This window comes from Spermophilus citellus (genome assembly GCF_964194105.1).
Source record: "Spermophilus citellus genome assembly, chromosome: 5".
NCBI lineage: Eukaryota > Metazoa > Chordata > Mammalia > Rodentia > Sciuridae > Spermophilus > Spermophilus citellus.
In genome coordinates, this window is record NC_138186.1 from 52272217 (window position 1) to 52291950 (window position 19734).

General features: G+C 40.6%; 1 protein-coding gene across 1 annotated transcript in view; it reads right to left on the bottom strand.

The window, feature by feature from the left end:
- Positions 1-6787: 6787 nt before the first annotated feature.
- SLC26A8 (solute carrier family 26 member 8) overlaps positions 6788-19734 on the bottom strand; it is a gene marked incomplete at both ends in the record, with an annotated part of 64299 nt that continues 51352 nt past the window's right edge. The window contains 4 exons of the mRNA XM_081294977.1: positions 6788-7318; positions 14278-14462; positions 14560-14614; positions 17135-17500. Of these exons, the coding sequence (XP_081151103.1) occupies positions 6788-7318; positions 14278-14462; positions 14560-14614; positions 17135-17500 (1137 nt within the window). The remainder of the gene's footprint in view (positions 7319-14277; positions 14463-14559; positions 14615-17134; positions 17501-19734) is intronic.

Consider the following 19734-nt stretch of genomic DNA (forward strand, 5'->3'; position numbering starts at 1 on the left):
AGAATTTTAATATTTATTTTTCAGTTTTCGGCAGACACAACATCTTTGTTTGTATGCGGTGCTGAGAATCGAACCCCGGCCGAACGCATGCCAGGCAAGTGCGCTACCGCTTGAGCCACATCCCCAGCCCTGTTTTTGAAGTCCTTGACAGATAATTCCCACACCTGAATTATCCATGAGATCCCTACTACTATTTCCCTTCTTTCCTGATAATCAGATTTTCCCCCCTACTTCCTCATATGGATTGTGATTGTTTTAAGTGCCGGGGTTCAAACCCAGGTCATTGTGCTTGCTAAGCACATGCTCTAATCCTGAACTGTATCGCTAGACCACTGTTTTAAAATCATATGCGGAATGTTGTGTAAAAAAAATAAACTGAAGTCAATGTTATTTCTGCCCAGAGGAGACACATATTTCTATTAAGCAAATAAAGTAAGGACTGATCATGGATTCTATCAGGAATTGAGCTATGCTCTGACTTTAGTTTATCCTCAGTTCACCTGTTTTCAAATGTGTTAAAGGCAAGACCTGCGTATGCTTATTAAAAGCCCATTCCTTTACTGGGACTTTTTCTTCTAAGCATTTTGAGACCATGGGAAATTTCACTTTGCCTTTGCAGGCCAATCCCTAGTCTTCTGAGTGGCCCTGACATTCAGCCAATGCCTTTGTGGGGACGGCAGTCTGCTTGGCATGACAGCCCAAATGGCGATGCTTGGTTTTTCTTCCCTCTAGCAGAGTACCTCTTAGTAAGGAAAGCCTGGTCCTAAGCATTCACCCACACTCAGCAAATAGACCCCCCAAAAAGAAAGTGACAAGTAATCTCCATTTAAATACAGAAGAGTCTTTTCCCTCTTAACTTTTAGTGTCTTTATTCTTCTTTACCTCCACAATCCTCTGATAGCTTTATAATTCATTTTTTTTACATAGAAGGAGTGATGAATTGTCACTTCCTGCTACATTTTACTCATAAGTAGTTTTCTCATGTTTTTTTCTAGTTAGTTTGTTCAACTAGGATTCATATTAGGCCCACACATTGCATTTGTTCATGTGACTTTTTTTTTTTATATACTGGGAATTGAACCTGGAGTACTTTAGCACTGAGCCACACCCCAGCCCTTTTTTAATTTTTTGAGACAGGGTCTCTCTAAGTTGCTTAGGGTCTTGCTAAGTTGCAGAGGCTGGCCTCAAACTTGTGATCCTCTGTCCTCAGCTTCCTGAGTTGCTGAAATTACAGGTGTGTGCCAGGTTTCTGTTTTTGTGTTTGTTTGTTTTGTTTTTTAAAGAGAAAGAGAGAGAGAGAGAGAGAGAGAGAGAGAGAGAGAGAGAGAGAGAGAGAGAGAGAGAATTTTTTTTAATATTTATTTTTTAGTTTTCGGGGGACACAACTTCTTTGTTTGTATGTGGTGCTGAGGATCGAATCCACGAGCGCGCTACCACTTGAGCCACATCCCTAGCCCCAGGTTTCTGTTCTTGCAACTAAAAAGCTCAGGAGTCACTCCAGTTGAACTGGGCTAGCAGGGCTGTGCAAAATAACCACACAAGAGACACAAATACCTTTTTCTTTGGGGTCACTGTGGCGGCTCCTCTGATCTTAAGGGTCCGCAGAAAGAGAGAGAGAGAGAGAGAGAGAGAGAGAGAGAGAGAGAGAGAATTTTTTTAATATTTATTTTTCAGTTTTTGGCGGACACAACATCTTTGTTTGTATGTGGTGCTGAGGATCGAACCCGGGCCGCATGCATGCCAGGCGAGCACGCTACCTCTTGAGCCACATCCCCAGCCCCCATTTAATTTTTTTGTTTAATTGTAGATGGACACAATACCTCTATGTTATTTATTTTTATGTGGTGCTGAGGATCAAACTGAGTGTGTCACATGTGCTAGGCAAGTGCTATACTGCTGAGCCATAACCCCAGCACAAATGTTCCTTCCTCTCAGTAGCTTTCCTTGACCTATGATATTTTCAACCTGTCCTGTCATCTGTATTTTCCATAAAACTTTGCTTCTCATTATCACCTTTGTATATTCTACTTGAATAATTTAAAAGACCATGACACTCCCTCTCTAACGTCTGTCTGTAGTTGGGGAACTCCTCGGTGGTGGAAATCATATCTTCCTGATCTTTTATCCTCATACTGACCATACTGTGGTGGATTAAAAATGGCCAACAATTCTTTTCTTTTTTCTTATATTTATTTTTTAGTTTTAGATGGACACATTATCTTTATTTTATATTTATGTGGTGCTGAGGATCAAACCCAGTGCCTCATGCATGCTAGGTGAGCACTCTGCCACTGAGCCACAACCCCAGCCTCCAACAATTGTTTTCTACTCCTCTCTTCAAGAAATGAAGTGTATGGCTTGGGAGGCTGAGGCAGGAGGATCGCAAGTTCAAAGCCAGCCTCAGCAATGACAAGGTGCTTTGCCGCAGTCTTGGCTGGGCACAGAATCACGAGCCACTCAAGCAGGAACAAAACTTTATTTTTGAAAAAGCCGCCAATACTCCGTAGGCGCCGGCAAGCCAAACCCAGTCTTCCCACGCGGGCGTCTGCCGGAACTGCGGGTTCCCCCGGAAAAGGGGGTGGGGGGGGGGCCCGGACCTCCCCCGGAATTTCCTCCTACTATCCTTCCCCAACCAATGGGAACTCTCCAGGAGTCCCGTAACTTGAGTCTGGTAGCAGGCCAAGGTGAACAGCAGGAGCCCAATTTGCATATGAATGTAAATCTTAACATAATCATATCATCTCAGTGGCTAGCTGGGTCACTTTACAAGCAAAAGTGCCATGCATCATTTATCTGCTTGTGGCTCCTAGCAGTGCTTAGCAGCTCAGTGAGACCCTGTCTCTAAATAAAACACAAAATAGGGCTGGGATGAGGCTCAGTGGCCAAGTGTCCCTGAGTTCAATTCCCTGGTATCCCCCACCAAAAAAAAAAAAAAAAAAGTGAAGTGTATTTCCCCCTTACACTGAATCAAAAAAAGTCTATGTCACTTACTTTGAAGAGTAGAATTTGATAGAAGTGACACTCTGGACACTCTGCCTTGAGTCACCATATAAAGTCCAGCACCCTGCTGGAGAGACCATGTGGAGAGAAAGAGATGCCTGGCCAGCCTCCAGATCTCCACCATCCCAGCTGAGGTGTCAGGCATGTAAGTAAAACTACATTTGATTTCCAGACTCTCCTAAATCTCCAGATGCTATAACCTCAGTTAAACCCAGAATCGTGAATAAAAACGTGATTATTGTTTTAAGTCACCAAATTTTCTGATGGGTTGTTATGCAGCAATAGATTACTTTGAATTGTAGTATCTAAGATATGGGAGCAGTCCAATAAATATTTGCTGAATTTAATTTTTATTTTGGTACCAGGGATTGAACTCAGGGGCATTCAACCACTGAGCCACATCCCCAGCCCTATTTTGTATTTTATTCAGACAGAGTCTCCCTGAGTTGCTTAGGGCCTCCTTTTTTTTTTTTTTTTTTTTTTTTTTTTTTTGCTGAGGCTGGCTTTAAACTCATAATCTTCCTGCCTCAGCCTCCTGAGCTGCTGGGATTACAGGCATGCACCACTGTGCCCAGCCTGAATTATATTTAATAATAAGGGAGTAGGTAGGTAATTAGATATCCCTATGGCCCTTCTAAGCACTGAGATTGTGTGACCCCAATAGCATTAAAAACCTCCCTCTTTGAATTACTTGCTGTTACCTTTTGGATGTGGGTTGTCCCCCAGAGGTTCATGTGTTGTGGGCTTGGTCTCTAATACAGTGATGTTCAGAGATGGGGCTTCTGGGAAATGCCTGGGTCATGAGGACTCCCATATCATCAGAGGATTAATATAGCAATAGCTGAATGGACTACTGGGAAGTGGATTGAAGGTAGTGAGTCCTTGGGAGGCTGCCGTGTCCTTAGGAATATATTTTGTCCCTGGTTCTTCCTCCTTCCCTCCCGCTCCCTCCCCCTTCCCTGTTGCCAGTGAGCTGAGCAGCTTTCCTTGGCTGCTCCCTTCCACCATGATGTTCTGCCTCACCTCAGATCCAAAGCAAAGAAACTGGCCAAGCATGGACTGAAACCATGAGTTGAATTAACCTTTCCTCTAAGTTGTTTATGTCAGGTATTCTGATCATAGCAATGAAAAGCTCACTAACACCCTAACTTGACCTTTTCTTGAATGCTGTACTATTTATAATTGGTTAACCATTTTTCTTTATCTGATTGCTTTGGGAGGGGTTGGATACTATGAGTTTATACCAGGATATTTTTTAAAGATAGACTGTACCCCCAACATCTGATTGGTCTTTCTGAAGTTACGCATCAAAGTTAAGATTTAGCCATGTTGCCATATTGCCAAATGTTCCTTTCTGTTGTAGCAGAAAGGAACACGGTGCAGATTCTCCCACTTATTGCCCAAGTGTTTAAAGACTTTCCTCTAATGGAAACAAGGGACCAGAGGGAAACTGGAGTAAGAAGGTGGAAGCGCACAGAAAATGGGTTCTCCATGCACTTTGCAGTCTCCTGTCATAAATATTAAATGTTGCCTTGATTTTGACAGATCTCTTCCTGACCCTGTTACCTTGACAACTTATTTGTGATTTGACTCAGTTTCTAGTTGAGCCCTTTGTGCCATGGTCATTACACACAGGTTCCATTTGGCTTTGTCCCCTGGTTCTCAACTTCTGTTCAGTCACCACTCTCGGCTCCCCATTTGGCTTCCTTCCTAGAGCCATTGGAACTTGCTATAAACCTAACTCCTCTTCATCCTTCAGATCCCATGGGAGGAACTTCCTTGACACCCAAGGCTAGCTCAGGTCCTCCTAATGTATGCCCTCGGAGTTTTCTGTATTTTACCTTCAAGGTATTTATCACAATTTATATTTTTTTTAAATATTTTTTTTAGTTGTAGTTGGACACAACACCTTTATTTCACTTATTTTTATGTGGTGCTGAGGATTGAAGCCAGGGTCTCACAGGTGAGATTCAAGCACTCTACCACTGAGCCACAACTCCAGCCCCTACAATTACTTTTGTTGTATGTTCTCTTCATCCTGTATCTTCAGCACCTAGGATAATACCTGGAACAGAGTAGGAGTTCATTATATTAAGCAAACACGAAAAAAGGATGCTTTTGTGACTTGGGCTCTCCTATAGTTTGGGTGTGGTTTGTCCCCTATGGGTTCATGTGTTGGAAGCCTGGATCTAGAGTAGAAGTGTTGGGAGATGGTGAGGAACCTTTAAGAACAGAGTCTCACGGGATGTCCTAAAATCACTGGGGGAGCTGCCCTTAGAAGGGATAAGGTAGCTCTCTTGGACTCCTGAACTCTCAAGAGTGAGTTGTTGTAAGAGTAAGCACAATCCCTGAATTGCTCCTTGGTTTCCCTTTTGGAGATGTGATTTCTTCCTCCCCCACACACTTCCACCGTTGTTATACTATCCGTGGTTAGGTCCTCTCCAGATGCCAAACTAATGAGACCCATTGATCTTGACTTTGAACCTCCAGAACTGTGAGCTAAATAAACTTTTTATATAAAGTCAGCCTGCCTCAGGTATTTTACAGCAATGCAAAATTATCTGTGTTCCCACCTCTTTTATTGTATATATGAGATCATATTGTATAAGACCTTGAGCTAGTTACAAACTTCTGAATCTTAGTTTGTGTGTGTGTAAAGTGAGGAGAATATTGTTTTATCTAACCCGTAGTTTGAGATGCTATGCATGTAGCAGAAGCTTAGCAAAGTTTTCATAGAGTGAGTAGCATATGCTATCTCTTGTAATGACAAATCTATATTTTAACAGAGATTTATTTCATTTAACAAAAAAAGAAAAATTGAGTACCCAAGCAGAAAGAGTTATGTTTATTGAGTTGGAAATAAAATTCAACATTTTATATACCTTTGCCTGCCGAGGTGTCTATATTTTTCTTCTGGGCTTAATTGAATTGAAAACTAGACATTTTTTCGGGGGGAAGGGGGAAATTATTTGAATGAATTTGAACAAAACTAGTATTGATTGTCTTCTCCTGCTCCTAGGAGGTTTGTGCCTGTCTAGTCTACCAAGAATACCAATTCCATGTAGCTTAAAAAACTATAGCTTTAAAAACTGTAAGAAAGCAGAAGTGGTGAAGGCATGTGAATCTGAAGACCAAGGAGAGCTACCCAAGGCTAACATTCTCCCCAAGTGGTACAGCTGATTAGCCATAGGAAACCAGTGTCAGGAGAAAACGTAGACCACTGGGAGTGAAAGCAAAAGTGCTTTCTGCTTAGCTGGTCCCTGTGCTACAAGTCTCACAGGCTGGCTTACCTTTGGCCTGCTTACCCTTTCTATTTTCCCCAATTAGTACAGTCTAGATATCTCACATACAAAATAGAAATGTTATCCATGTTTTCTTTTAACATGTTCACTCCCTTCTGGAAACCCTCCCAACTTGACATTTCCTCAGGGATACAGAAAAGGGAGAAGGTGCTGGAAGGATCCAAACTTAATTAGAGTTATATATTTTATTTGAGCCTCATCTCTTTGGAGATGGGGAAATAGAAATGAGAGAAGTCAGTCAGAAGTAGTCTGGCGTGAAGCCCAGAGATGTAGGGTGCTTGAAGAAGGAAACCCTTTCCTGGGATGAAGGTGATCCGTCATTGGCATTTGGTAATGTGGCCTGGGAGTGTAATCCCAGTGCCCAGTGAGGAGACAGTAGGTGGAGGAGTCAAAAAGCCAAGTACTGCTAGTATGTACCCAGTCTAGGCTTCCTAACCAAGCGGCCCCTTTGGGGTGGGAAAGATTTGCCTGGGTTTTCTGACCCCTTATTTCCAGTTCACCTCCCAGGGGGACTCATCGTCATAGGCGTTGGGTGAGTATGAATCCATATGTTGCCCTCTCCTCTCCACTGATGGTGTCTGAGGCCGAGACTGAGACTGGGTTTGGGTAGCCTCAGAATAAGAATGCCTCTGCTGCCGCTGAGGGTACGTGTAAGCCCTTGACCTGGATTTGGGCTGGGGCACCCTCTCCAGCTCCAGCTCCATCTCGGGATCAGTCTCTATCTCCGTCTCTGGTGGGGTCTTGGGATCCACATCACTCTGGGCTTCCAGCTCGGACTCGGGCTCAGTTTCTGGGTACATCTCAGATGGAGGGTCCACCTCTGTGTCATTCTCCAGCTCCTGATCTAGGTCTAGGTACGAATCCAGCCCTGCATCTCGTTCTGACCCCAGCATGGGCTCCATTTCCAAATCAAACTCTGACTCCTCTTCTACTGGCGCCTGGCCCTTGGCAAAGGTTGGACTTGGATTTTTGTGGCTCTCTGGAAAGTTACTACTTTTGTGTCTTGGAATGTCATTCTGAAATATACACAATTAGATGGGGTAAAAATTCCAATTAAAGTTTAACTTTCAAGCAGTCAAAGAAAATCAAAATATAATAGGACTTAAGATATCAGAAGACCACATGTTCCTGGCAAAGTAGAGAATATTTCTTGTCTAAATCTGCTTTTTATCTTCTTCGCACTCTTCAGTTTCTCAGTCACTCACTATTCTTCAGGCTCAATCAATCCCTCCCTTCTGATCTCTCTGGCTTTTCTAGCCAGACTGGATGATGTGATCAACCATTTAAATAGCAATGGTCTTCACAGCATTCCAAAACACCTTGTGTTCTTGATCTTACTTACCCTGCCACCCATGTTGAAACTCTTGACAGGGCACATAAGGCTATTTGCACCTGGCCTCTTGCCATCTTCTTCAGCATTATCTCCACCTGTGGTACCCACCCTTTGCTCTAGCCATACAGCTACCCAGAGTTGCCTGACTACTGCTTACCTTTGCTCACGCTGCTCCTCTTTCCTGCCGTAACCTTCTCCATCTTGGCAACATACACTTATTTATCATTCCAGATTCAGATCAAAGGATCCCAGCTTCCTCTGTGTTCCACTATACTTCACCCACACATCTATCACTGTACCAGTAATATATTCCCTTATTTACAAACCTACCCCTTCCTAGACTCGAAGTTCCTTGCAGTGCCTGGTTCTTGATATTCCTAGTGCCGAGCACTGAATCTGTCCCATAGCAGGTGCCTGCAAGGGTTGGTGAATCATCCCTGCAGCAATGTCCCATGAAATTTACCACTTTCACCCTTCTACAAAGATTTGCTTATTTTCACCATAGATCATGTCTGCTTTTCCTTCTTCCTTCCTGGTTTGCTTCTCTATGCTGTTTTCTCTATTTCTGCTGGATTCACCCCGACCCCCATACTGGGGATTGAACCCCGGGTCCGGCACATGCTAGGCAAGCAGGTCACCACTAAGCCACATCTTCAGCTTTTTCCTTTCTTTCTTTCTTTCTTTCTTTTTTTAAAATTTATTTTTGAGACAGGGCTCAAGAAGTTGCTGAGACTGGCCTTGAACTTGCAGTCTTCCTGCCTCTAGCGTCCTGAGTAGCTGTGCCACCATGCTCAACTCTGAAGGAGTTTGAAATGGTGGCATGTTCCAAGTCTTGATCCTGGGATCCTTCTCTTCTCCTTGCACTCTCTCCCATGGGTAATTTTATTTAGGCCCATAATTTTCATTACCATCTATGTGCCAGTGACTCTTTGGTTGTAACCATTCCCCTAATCTGCAGGTTCTATACCTACTTCCATTCTTTTTTTTTTTTTTTTTGGTACCAGGGTTGAACTCAATGGTGCTCAACCACTGAGCCACACCCCCAGCCCTTTTTTTGTATTTTATTTAGAGACAGGGTCTCACTGAGTTGCTTAGCTCCTTGATTTTGCCGAGGCTGGCTTTGAACTCACTCCTGCCTCCAGTCTCTTGAGCCGCTGGGATTACAGGCATGAGCCACCATGCCTGGCCCTACTTCTATTCTTGACATCCCCATTTAGATGTTTAGTAGGCATCTCAAATTTAATACAAATAAAATAGAACTGGCTCCTTTTCTAGTCTTTCCTGTTTTAAATGCCAGAAACAAATTGATATATTCAATACCAACTCTTAATATAAGTCCTGAAAAGAATGTTAATAAATTAGAAAAATACTTAAAAAAAAAAAACAGTCAACAATGCCTATCATAAGCTAGTTACCACTAGCTTTCATACAGGCTCACAAGAGGCTTTCTCATCAACTCCAGGAATAGGACAAGACTCAGTGCTATTATTTAAATTATTTTGAGAGATCTAACTTATGTAATAACATGTAATAATGAAATAAGAATTCTAACAGGAAATGAGAGATTGGTGTTATTTTTAGTACACATTTTATATATAAAATAACCCAAACAAGAGAGGCGTGGTGTGGTAGTGCACACCTATAATCCCAGAAGCTCAGGAGGCTGAGGCAGGAGAATCCTGAGTTCAAGGTCAGCCTCAGTAATTTAGGGATGCTCTAAGCAACTCAGCAAGACCCTATCTCTAAATAAAATATAAAAAGGGCTGTGAATGTGGCTTAGTGGTTAAGCACCCCTGGGTTCAATCCCTGGTACTAAAAAACAAACAAAAAACCCAAAGAATTAACAATGAAACCTCTTAGGCCAAATAATTTTATAAAAAATCAAAGAGTTGGCATGAAGATGTGACTCAGTGGTAGAGTACTTGCCTAGCATAAGCAAGGCCCTGAGTTCCATCCCTAGCACTGCACTCCCCACCCGAAAAAAATCACTGAGTTTCTTATATCCTAGAAATTGCCAGTTGAACCATCTAATAGAAGAGAGAATTTATTTTATTGTTGTTGCTTTTAGTTTGAGACAAGATCTTGCTATGCTCCCCAGGCTGATTTAAAATCCATGGACTCAAGGGATCCTTCCTTCTCAGCCTCTTGAGTAGCTGGAACTATAAGTGTATACGATCATGTGTGGCCTAAGACAATTTATTTTAAAAAGCAATACATGGAAAACATATAAAGTAATAACGAGGATTTGTCTACATGAAGCAAGTTGTAAAATATTTTTATGAATGCAACATTTTAAAATATTGGATAATTGTATACAGTTCATGTTCCTGGATAGGAAGAACAGATAATGTAAAGATATAAATTCTCAGATTATTTCATATCATTAATGTTATTCTAAAGAAAATTCCAACAGATTTTTTTGTTGTTTGTTTAGTTTTGTTTGTTTGCATTTTGAGAGTAGAGAGTAGAAACTGATAAAGATTCAAAAGTTGGTTTGAAAGAATAAATTCGTGATTATGAGTTAGAAAAAAAATTTTTGTTAGAAAATTTTGAAACAATGCTGACGACACAGGAGTGTGTGTGTGTGTGTGTGTGTGTGTGTGTGTGTGGTGTGTGTTTTCTAGGGATTGAACCCAGAGGCATTCCACCACTGAGCTACACCCCAAACCCTTTTTCTTATTTTTATTTATTTATTTTTAGTTGTAGTTGGACACAATACCTTTGTTTTTATTTATTTGTTTTTTTTTTTAAGAGAGAGTGAGAGAGGAGAGAGAGAGAGAGAGAGAGAATTTTTCAATATTTATTTATTTATTTTTTTAGTGTATACTAAAAAAATAAACACAACATCTTTGTTGGTACACAACATCTTTGTTGGTATGTGGTGCTGAGGCTCGAACCTGGGCCGCACGCATGCCAGGCGAGCACGGCTACCGCTTGAGCCACATCCCCAGCCCCTTATTTATTTGTTTTTATGTGGTGCTGAGGATTGAACCCAGGGCCTTGCACGTGCTAGGCAAGCACTGTATCGCTGAGCCACAACCCCAGTCTAAACCGTTTTTCTTAATTTTTTATTTTGAGGGTTTTGGTAAATTATTGCTCTAAATTATTGCCATGCTAAATTATGGGCTGACTTCAAACTTGCCATCTTCCTGCTTTAGCCTCCTGAGTCACTGGGATCACAGGTATAAGTCACCATGCCTGTCAACACAGGACTTCTTAAGTCAATGTTAAAATGTATTATCAAATTGTAGTAATCAAGGGCTGGGGATGTGGCTCAAGCGGTAGCGCGCTCGCCTGGCATGCGTGCGGCCCGGGTTCGATCCTCAGCACCACATACCAACAAAGATGTTGTGTCCTCCTAGAACTAAAAAATAAATATTAAAAATTCTCTCTCTCTCTCTCTCTCTCTCTCTCTCTCTCTCTCTCTCTCTCTCTCCCCTCCTCCTCTCTCACTCTCTCTTTAAAAAAAAAAAAAAAAAAGAGGTGGGGCCTTTTGGAAAGTGACTAATTCCTCCTAAAGGGGCAGAAGGGAATTTCTACATGTGAGGAGGATGCCAATGATGGAACAAGCCCTCACCAGTCACCAAACTTTCTGGGACCTTGATCTTTGACGTTTCAAAAAAAAATGTTATTTATAAATTACCCAGTCTCTGAGATTTTGTTCTAAGAGCACAAATGGACTGAGACAGATGGTAGAGCTCAAAATAGTTAGCTATATAGATTTTTAAAAATGGTTATCTTTAACATTATGTACTGAAAAACATTCTAGATAGATTAAAGAGTCATAACATATGAAAAATGAAATCATAAAATGTAGGAGAAAATGTTATTTTGTATGTGGGAATAACTTCAGAAGCAAAAATAAGTGGAAAATAAAAAGAAAGATTAATAGATGTCATGATATAATATATAAAAATGTCAAGAGAATCATGATTATAAATAAAAAACAAAAATAGAGAAACATCCATTTAAAGTAAAAGCAGATTATATAACTCAGACCAACCCTCCCCCTGTGGACAACTAGGTAGAATTAAAAAAAAAAAAAAAAACTCTGCTTGAGGGTACCATAATGCTAACAAGATTAAAAGGAATTATCAGGCCAAGAATGGGAAGAATTGAAAACCTAGGGAGATGAATCTAGCATTTGGGGCCATTTTTGTCATGAAAGTATTTCATGATCTAGAAGTATCACATGAAGCAGTACTTTTGATATTTTTAGGGGCTCAGAGTTGCAAAAATTACATTCCATAGTCTGCTAGGGAGGGGTTATGGCAGACTTTCTCACAAACTATAACTGGCCTTTGGGTCATCAGGATGGTAAAGAAAACCTCAAGTCCTGATATCAGATCAAAGTCATTCTAGATTGCTAGAACCTCCAGTATTTGGCAAAAAAAATTCATTTATTTCTAGAACAGAAATATCCTCCTAGGCCACAAATTATTTCTATAAACATTTTCCAAATACAATGTCTGGCACACAAGACTACCAGGCACATTAGATTTTGACAGTGAAGGGTGTATGTCGAATCTCTAAGGCAGTAATTCTCAAAATGTGGTCCCTGTACCAGTTAGTTCCAGCAACATTATCTGGTAACTGGGTAGCAATGCAAAATCTTAGGACCTACCCTGGACACGCTTAGTCAGAAATTCAGTGGATTGGGGTACAGAGGGGCCTAGCTGTCTTTGTTTTAACAGCACATTTAGGTAATTCTGATGTATACTATGGTTTGAAAATGAATGGAAATTCTGAGCAGAAGAAGGACAACCTCTGGCCAGAGATATTGTCAAGAGAATTATTGTTCTGGGTAGAGGTGAACTTGATGAGCTCTGATGTCCCTTCTGATGGAAAGGTTTTCTTTTTTTTTTTTTTTAAGAGAGAATTTTTATTTATTTATTTATTTATTTATTTATTTATTTTTAGTTTTCAGCGGACACAACATCTTTGTTTGTACATGGTGCTGAGGATAGAACCTGGGCCGCACGCATGCCAGGCCAGCACGCTACCGCTTGAGCCACATCCCCAGCCCAGAAAGGTTTTCTAAGTCTATGATTTTATAAATGGGAGTGAAATATACTGTAGACAAAAATAAATAAATAAACAAATAAATAAATAAAAAATCAGATCTAGCTACCAGGGAAAAATTATTTTGGATAAAACAGAGATACATAACTTGGGAGAATTCTCACCAAAACAAGGGAAATAACTGTAATATATTGCTGAAAGAAAGAAAGGGGCTAGGGATATAGCTCAGTTGGTAGAGTGCTTTCCTTGCATATACAAGGCCCTGGGTTTGATCCCCAGCACACACAACACACACACACACACACACAAAAAAAAAAAAAAAAAAAAAAGAAAGAAAAAAGAAAAGAAAAAAAGAAGAGGGCTGGGCTGTAGCTCAGTGGTAGAGTGCTTGCCTAGCACACGTGAGGCACTGGATTGGATTCTCACACATGTGAGGCAGCACCACATAAAAATAAATAAAATAAAAGTATTCTGTCCATCTACAACAAAACAATTTTAAAAAGAAAGAAAAGAACTATGTTTTACAAGCCTGAATATCTTTTACTTCTTAGAATTTTTAAAAACACTCATTAGGGACTGGGGTTGTAGCTCAGTGATTGAACACTTGCCTCTCATGCATAAGGCACCAGGTTCAATACTCAGCACCACATAATAAAGCAGTAAATAACAAAGATATAAAAAAACCTACTTATTAATGTGGTAATACTTTTAGTATTTTTTTAAGAGAGAGAGAGAGAATTTTTTAATATTTATTTTTTAGTTCTCGGCGGACACAACATCTTTGTTTGTATGTGGTGCTGAGGATTGAACCCGGGCCGCACGCATGCCAGGCAAGCGCGCTACCGCTTGAGCCACATCCCCAGCCCAGTATTTTTTATTTAGTATTTTTTTCTTGTCATAAAAATTCAAACATTATTGAAATCTGGAAATTTGAATCATAGATTTGATTGAAAAATAATTCCTAAGTCTTTAAATAGTATTTGATGCCCATCTGTGTTTTTTTTCTTTCTTTCTTTAAAAAAAAAAACCCAAAAACTTTGACCTACACAGATACTAATTTGAAAATGCTGAAGCAGAACAGTTATTTATTTAGTATTAATAAACGACTAAAACTTCTGACATATATCTTTTTTTTTTTTTCGCCTTTGGTCAGGTTGAATAAATCTATTACTCACAAGGTAAATAATAGTCAAAATATTAGACATACAGATATTTACCTTAGCTAATTCATGAGTTTTATATTTCATCCTAAAGGCGCGGGGGTGGGGGTGGGGTAGGCTCTAAAGGTCTATCTAAGGGAGATATTTAAGATATTGAGCGATTGGCGTGGCACTAACCAAGGCTGATGTAAAGGGAGGCTCTAGGTTGCCACTGGATTGGATTAACCCTCTCTTCAGTTGAAGAGTGTTCTGGATGGCACCCAGATGCCATGGCAGTAGGGGCACTTGGAGCCTCAGGTACACTGCTATTTATGAGTTGGTAAGAAAGCATTTTCAACATCTCAAATTCTGGTACAGCCACACTAGAAAACCTTTCCCGGACATTATTCATCTCTATCGGATCAGGGGTCTCACCCTTCTCCTCGCCTCCCCACAATCCCTGTGCTTTGCATCATCCAACCTTGTTCACGTCTGAGTAGGTTTCCTGTAACACTGTCTCAGATTCATCCTCGCTTAACTCAGAGAGCTCTGGAAACTTCCTTGATAAGGCAAACAGCACAGCATCATGGAGGCTGAGGAACAGCTGGGCCTTGGTGATGCCTTCATCAAAGAAGTCATTCTTTTCAAACATCCTGACCACAGAGGCTACAAACCAAACCCAAAACACACAGCATCAGACTCCTGGGGAGTAGGGCCCCCAGGGTGCAAGTCACAGCCCTCTCCTAGGGTAAAGGATACTCACGGTGACACCCTGCAATGAGCACCAAAATGTTGGCGTTTTGGAAAGAATTGCACATCTGCAGGGAGAGAGTAAATCAGCATCAGAGAGCTTTATGCTCACTAAAAAAGAAACTTTTAATTAGCTGAGTTTTCAAACCCCTTTGGCCATGGGCTCATCTGGGATATAAATACTGTTGCTCTACAAACATTTGATGAGTGGACTTCTGTACTCCAGGGAACACAAAATAAAGTCAGACCATCTCATGGGGGTGGAGGTTGAGAGGGAGAGATGCTCAACAGTCTTGAGGCGGGTAACAGTTCACGTAAATGTTTGCATGAGGAAAGCCTTGGAATAGAGATGGGTACGGGTATGACGGGAACACTTTGGAAATCGCCATGAAAAGCTTGGGAATATTGTTTAATGTTTGTGTGAGACCCTCTGCTTCCTGGAGTTCATCAGGCCAAGGGGTGGAGATGTGGCTCAAAGATGGTCAGGTGATGCACTGGGAAACAGAACTCAAAAATCCTGAGGGTCACATTCAGAGCTGTTCTGCAAAGTTGCATTAGAAACCTCAAGTTTACTTCAGCCAATAAATCATTTGAAAGTCACTTCTAACTAAGCCAATACTATAGTCTAAGATTGCATAGACTTCAGCCCTGAGAACCAAATTAAAATGTTAAAAGAAACCAATAAAACAGACTTTGCTTCTATCAGTAACAAGAGGAAACAGGAAGTTCTTTTTTTGTACCAGGGATTGAACCCAGGGGTGCTTAAACACTGAGCCACATCCCCAGCCCATTTTTTATTTTTCATTTTGAGACAGAGTCTCACTAAGTTGCTCAGGACCTTGCTAAATTGCTGACGCTGGTCTGGAACTTGCAATCTTCCTGCCTCAGCCTCCCAAGCTGCTGGGATTACAGTGCACCTCAGGCACAAAGTCATTTTTGATCATATGGGAAATCGTGAAGTCATTTGGTGAAGGGCCTCAACAGACATACTCTAAATGACAAGCAATAAGAAAGGGAAAGCCTATGAATTTAGAAGAAGCTTAAACTGAGTGGTTGTCTCTAATAAAAATGGATGAATGGGATTTTAAAAAGTGTGTTTAAACCCGGTAAGGTGGTGCAGCTGTAATCCCAGAGGCTTGAGAGGCTGAGGCAGGAGGATCGTGAGTTCAAAGCTAGCCTCAGCAAAAGCAAGGCACTGAGCAACTCAGTGAGACAAATTAAGGCTGGGGATGTGGCTCAGTGGTCAAGTGCCCCCGAATTAAATCCCTGGTATCCCCCCCACACACACAAAAAAGATACCTGACATTTCCTCTATGGGGATAGAGCAGACAGTCATCCACAAGGGCCAGAAAATATGGTGCCTTAGTAAGTGAGTAAGTGATGGAGGGTGGTGAAGAGAGGAGAGGAAAGCACAATTTCTCTATGGAATATTTTAAAGAGGTGGAAACAGATTCAGTGCAATTTAGTAATGTGCCTTGGGTCAGATAGATAGTGAGTATTGAAACTAGAATAGAGCACACATTCCAGACTGGCAGCCAAAGTTCTCCCAGCTACTGCCTCAGAATAAAGAGGATTTGGACTCACTTAAGAGAATAATATTCCCTTGGTTAGAAAAATGTATGCTAAAGTAGACTTCAAAGATAAAAAAGGCAAGAGGCTGGGGTTGTGGCTCAGTGGTAGAGTGCTTGCCTAGTGTGTGAGAGGCCCTGGGTTCGATCCTCAGCACCACATAAAAATAAATAAATAAAATAAAGGTTAAAAAAAAGATAAAAGAAAGTAAACCAACCAAATCAGCATATCTCAAAAAAGGGTGGTTGTAGTCAGAACCAGGAAGTGAGTGCCCAGGATGCTTAAACTTGGGCCACTTCCAATAGGGGCAAAGGTAAGATAGAGCACTATCAATAGAAATAAGTTGGCTGAAGAAAGTACAATGTACCTATGAGACACTGAGCAATGAAACCAGGGTGGTGAACTGTGCTTATGAACTGTCTGCTGTGTACAGGAAGGAGAGAAACCAGAAGTCAAAGAACTTGAGAGTAGGAGTCAGGTCTTGGTGACACGAATTTTGAAGGAAAACAATCTTCCCTATCCTTTTCTACATGAAGATAGAAAATGAACAGGGCAGTATCTGCAGCAGATACTGGACTGGTAACTTCGTTTCATTCCAACTTTTTCATATTTGATTACCAGACAACCCAGTGTCTGGCTCAGAGCAGCTGAAGAGTAGGAATTCTTGGTGAAATTCTTTCTGTACCACTCAAATGTACTCCTTGAAATGATTTGCAGCTAACTTCTAGGATGTAATGGGAGTTACACAGGGGACATGGCACAGATTGCTACTTCGGTGGTGTTGGGAATTTCCTTTTTTTGCATTCTTGGAGAAATAATAAATGGCTCTTGCTTATCGAACCAACCCCAGTTCATTTTATTCTGATTGGACTTAAATTACCATCTGTGTTCAAGTTTCTATTAGCCTAGCAGTCATGTAGTAGCTAATCAGAGGCTAACAGGATTAAAATGGGGATGGGGCGTGGGTGTGGGTGGTGTGAGGGGATCGGAGCTCTTGGAAAAGCCCCCCAGGGACTTACCTGTCTTAATATCACCAAAGCATGAAAATCAACATATTGCACCATGGAGAAATCCAGGATAATGGTGTGGGTGCTGGGTTGAAAAGATATGTCTGAGTAAGGGATGAGTGATCTCTCCTGACTTTCTGTAGTATCAGGTGGTGGAATCAAGCTATTTCTTGAGGGGTGGTTAGCAATCCGGACTTTCTCCATATCCCCGTAGTTTTGTCCTTGAATTCTCTGAGACGATGAAGATCCAGTGTTTGGCACTTGTTCATCAGATACACTTGGGCTTATATTTATGCTCTCCAAATGTGAGCAGCGGACCAGGTTAACAGAGGACGCATCAAGAGCCTCTTTATTTTCAAATCGTTCTGTGTAGACAATCTGAGAGAATAGAGATAACATTCAAACAAGGGCTGGAAGTACACTCTGTGTACTGGCTCACTTCCCTCTCTCCTATGAAATTTCTCCCTGGACTAGGTACCACTGTGTATTTTTTACTTGGATATCTCATGGCCAAAGCTACGTTCCTCTTTCCTCATCCTAACCACCCATAGGGGCTCCTTCCCAACTTCCTGTATCCATAGATGACATTATTGTTCTAGTGAGCCAGACTTAAAATCATCCTTGATTTGTTCCTTTTCTTTGTTCCTGGGTCCTCATTAAGTCTTCAATGTCTACAAATATTTGGTTCGGACTCTATCTTTCTTTTGGGACTTTTTCTCAGCACCTTCTTCTTTTATCAGTGCAACAGTCTTCTGTCACTCTTTCTTTAGAAGACAGAAATTTACTTGAGCAGGGTACTCCTTTCACTCTCTTAATAGGCCCAAGAGCCTTCTGTAGCTTAAGGACAGCAGCAAGGATCAGGAATACAACGATATGCAAGGTATGAATGTGACCCCTGCATTCACAGGGATGGGATTCTACCTGGGGGGAGTACACATGTCCATTAAAAAGACAAATACATAATATGAGTAGATGAGGATTGTCAGGTTTATGGGAAAATGAAAACAATTTGATTGTTAGAGTGGCATAATTCTGAGTGATATTTATTTTTCTTTTTTTAAATTTGTTGTCACTGGGAAAAATAATTGACCACAGTATGATTGTTGAGTGATATGACATACCTTCTAGAACAATCAGGGTATTAGCAGTTTATGCTCAAGAAAATTACATTCAATGGAAAAATTGATGTGTTACAACTGAAGCACCCTGATGGCTAAGCTTTTACTGCTGCCACCTAGCTAGGACCTGATTTCCAGGTGATATGTCCTCTACTCCTTAAATTGACTCTGACTCACATAATTTGAAAAGCACTATGTATGTCAGAAAGTTATTTAACATGCCAAAATCATTTCTGACATGGAAGTCTAAATAAGTTGTTTAATTTTTTAAAATGACAAAATGTGAAGCTGAAAGGAAAATTAAATAAATGTGAAACCTTTGAAGAATAAATAATATCCCAACAAAATATTTAAAACCTCTGTTATCATTCTAATAATGTGACTTATGAAGTAATTTTAGAACTGTGGGTTTAGCTAAGTGGTAGAGAGTAAGTAGACTTAGCATGTGCGAGGCCCTGGGTTCCTCAGCAAGAAGGAAGAAAATATATTAATTTTTAAAAATCAAAGATAAAAGCCATCCAAGGTAGTATATATTGTGTAGCAAAAAAAATGGTGTGGATAGATGATAATATGATAGCTCAACTGTAAGAGTTGTTCCTCAAGACGTGAAAAGCACTGAGGCCAGACCTCTGGGGGACAAGTGTGGGTTCGCCCAGTGGCAGAGAGTTTCAAGCTTCTCCAGGTAGAGGAACTTTTTTTTTTTTTCCTGAGAGCTTCTCTGTTCTCTTCTTCATAGACTCTACGTTCCTGTTTTTCTACACCAATAATGAACCCAGTGAAAAAGAAACTAGGAAAACAATTCAATTCACAATAGCCAAAACAAAACAAAACAAAACTGGGAATAAATCTAACCAAGGAGGTGAAAGACTTTTATAATGAAAATTATGGAACACTGAAGAAAGAAATTGAAGAAGATATTAGAAGATGGAAAGGCTGTTCATTTTCTTGGATAGGCAGAATTAACATCGTTAAAATGGTCATATTACCAAAAATAATCTACACATCCAATGCAATCTCCATCAAAACATCAATGACATTGTTCACAAAAGTGGAAAAAACAGTCCTCTAAAATTCATAGGGAAGAATAAAAGACCCAGAAAAACCCAAGCAATTCTAAGCAATAATAGGCTGAAGGGCATCACAGTACCCAACTTTGAATTATATTACAGAGCTATACTAACAAAAAACAGCATGGTATTGACATAAAAACAGACATGAAGACCAATGGAATATAATAGAAGACATAAGGACTAACTCATACAGTCATCACATCTTTGACAAAGGTGCCAAAAACATACTTTGGAGAAAAGACAGACGTTTTAACAAATGGTGATGGGAAAACTGGATATCCAGATGTAGTAGAATTAAACTAGATTCCTATCTATCACTCTGAACAAAAGTCAACTCAAAGTGGATCAAAGTCCTGGGAGTTAGACCAGAAAGATGATTCCTAGAAGAAAACATAGTGTCAACACTCCAACACGTAGACTCAGG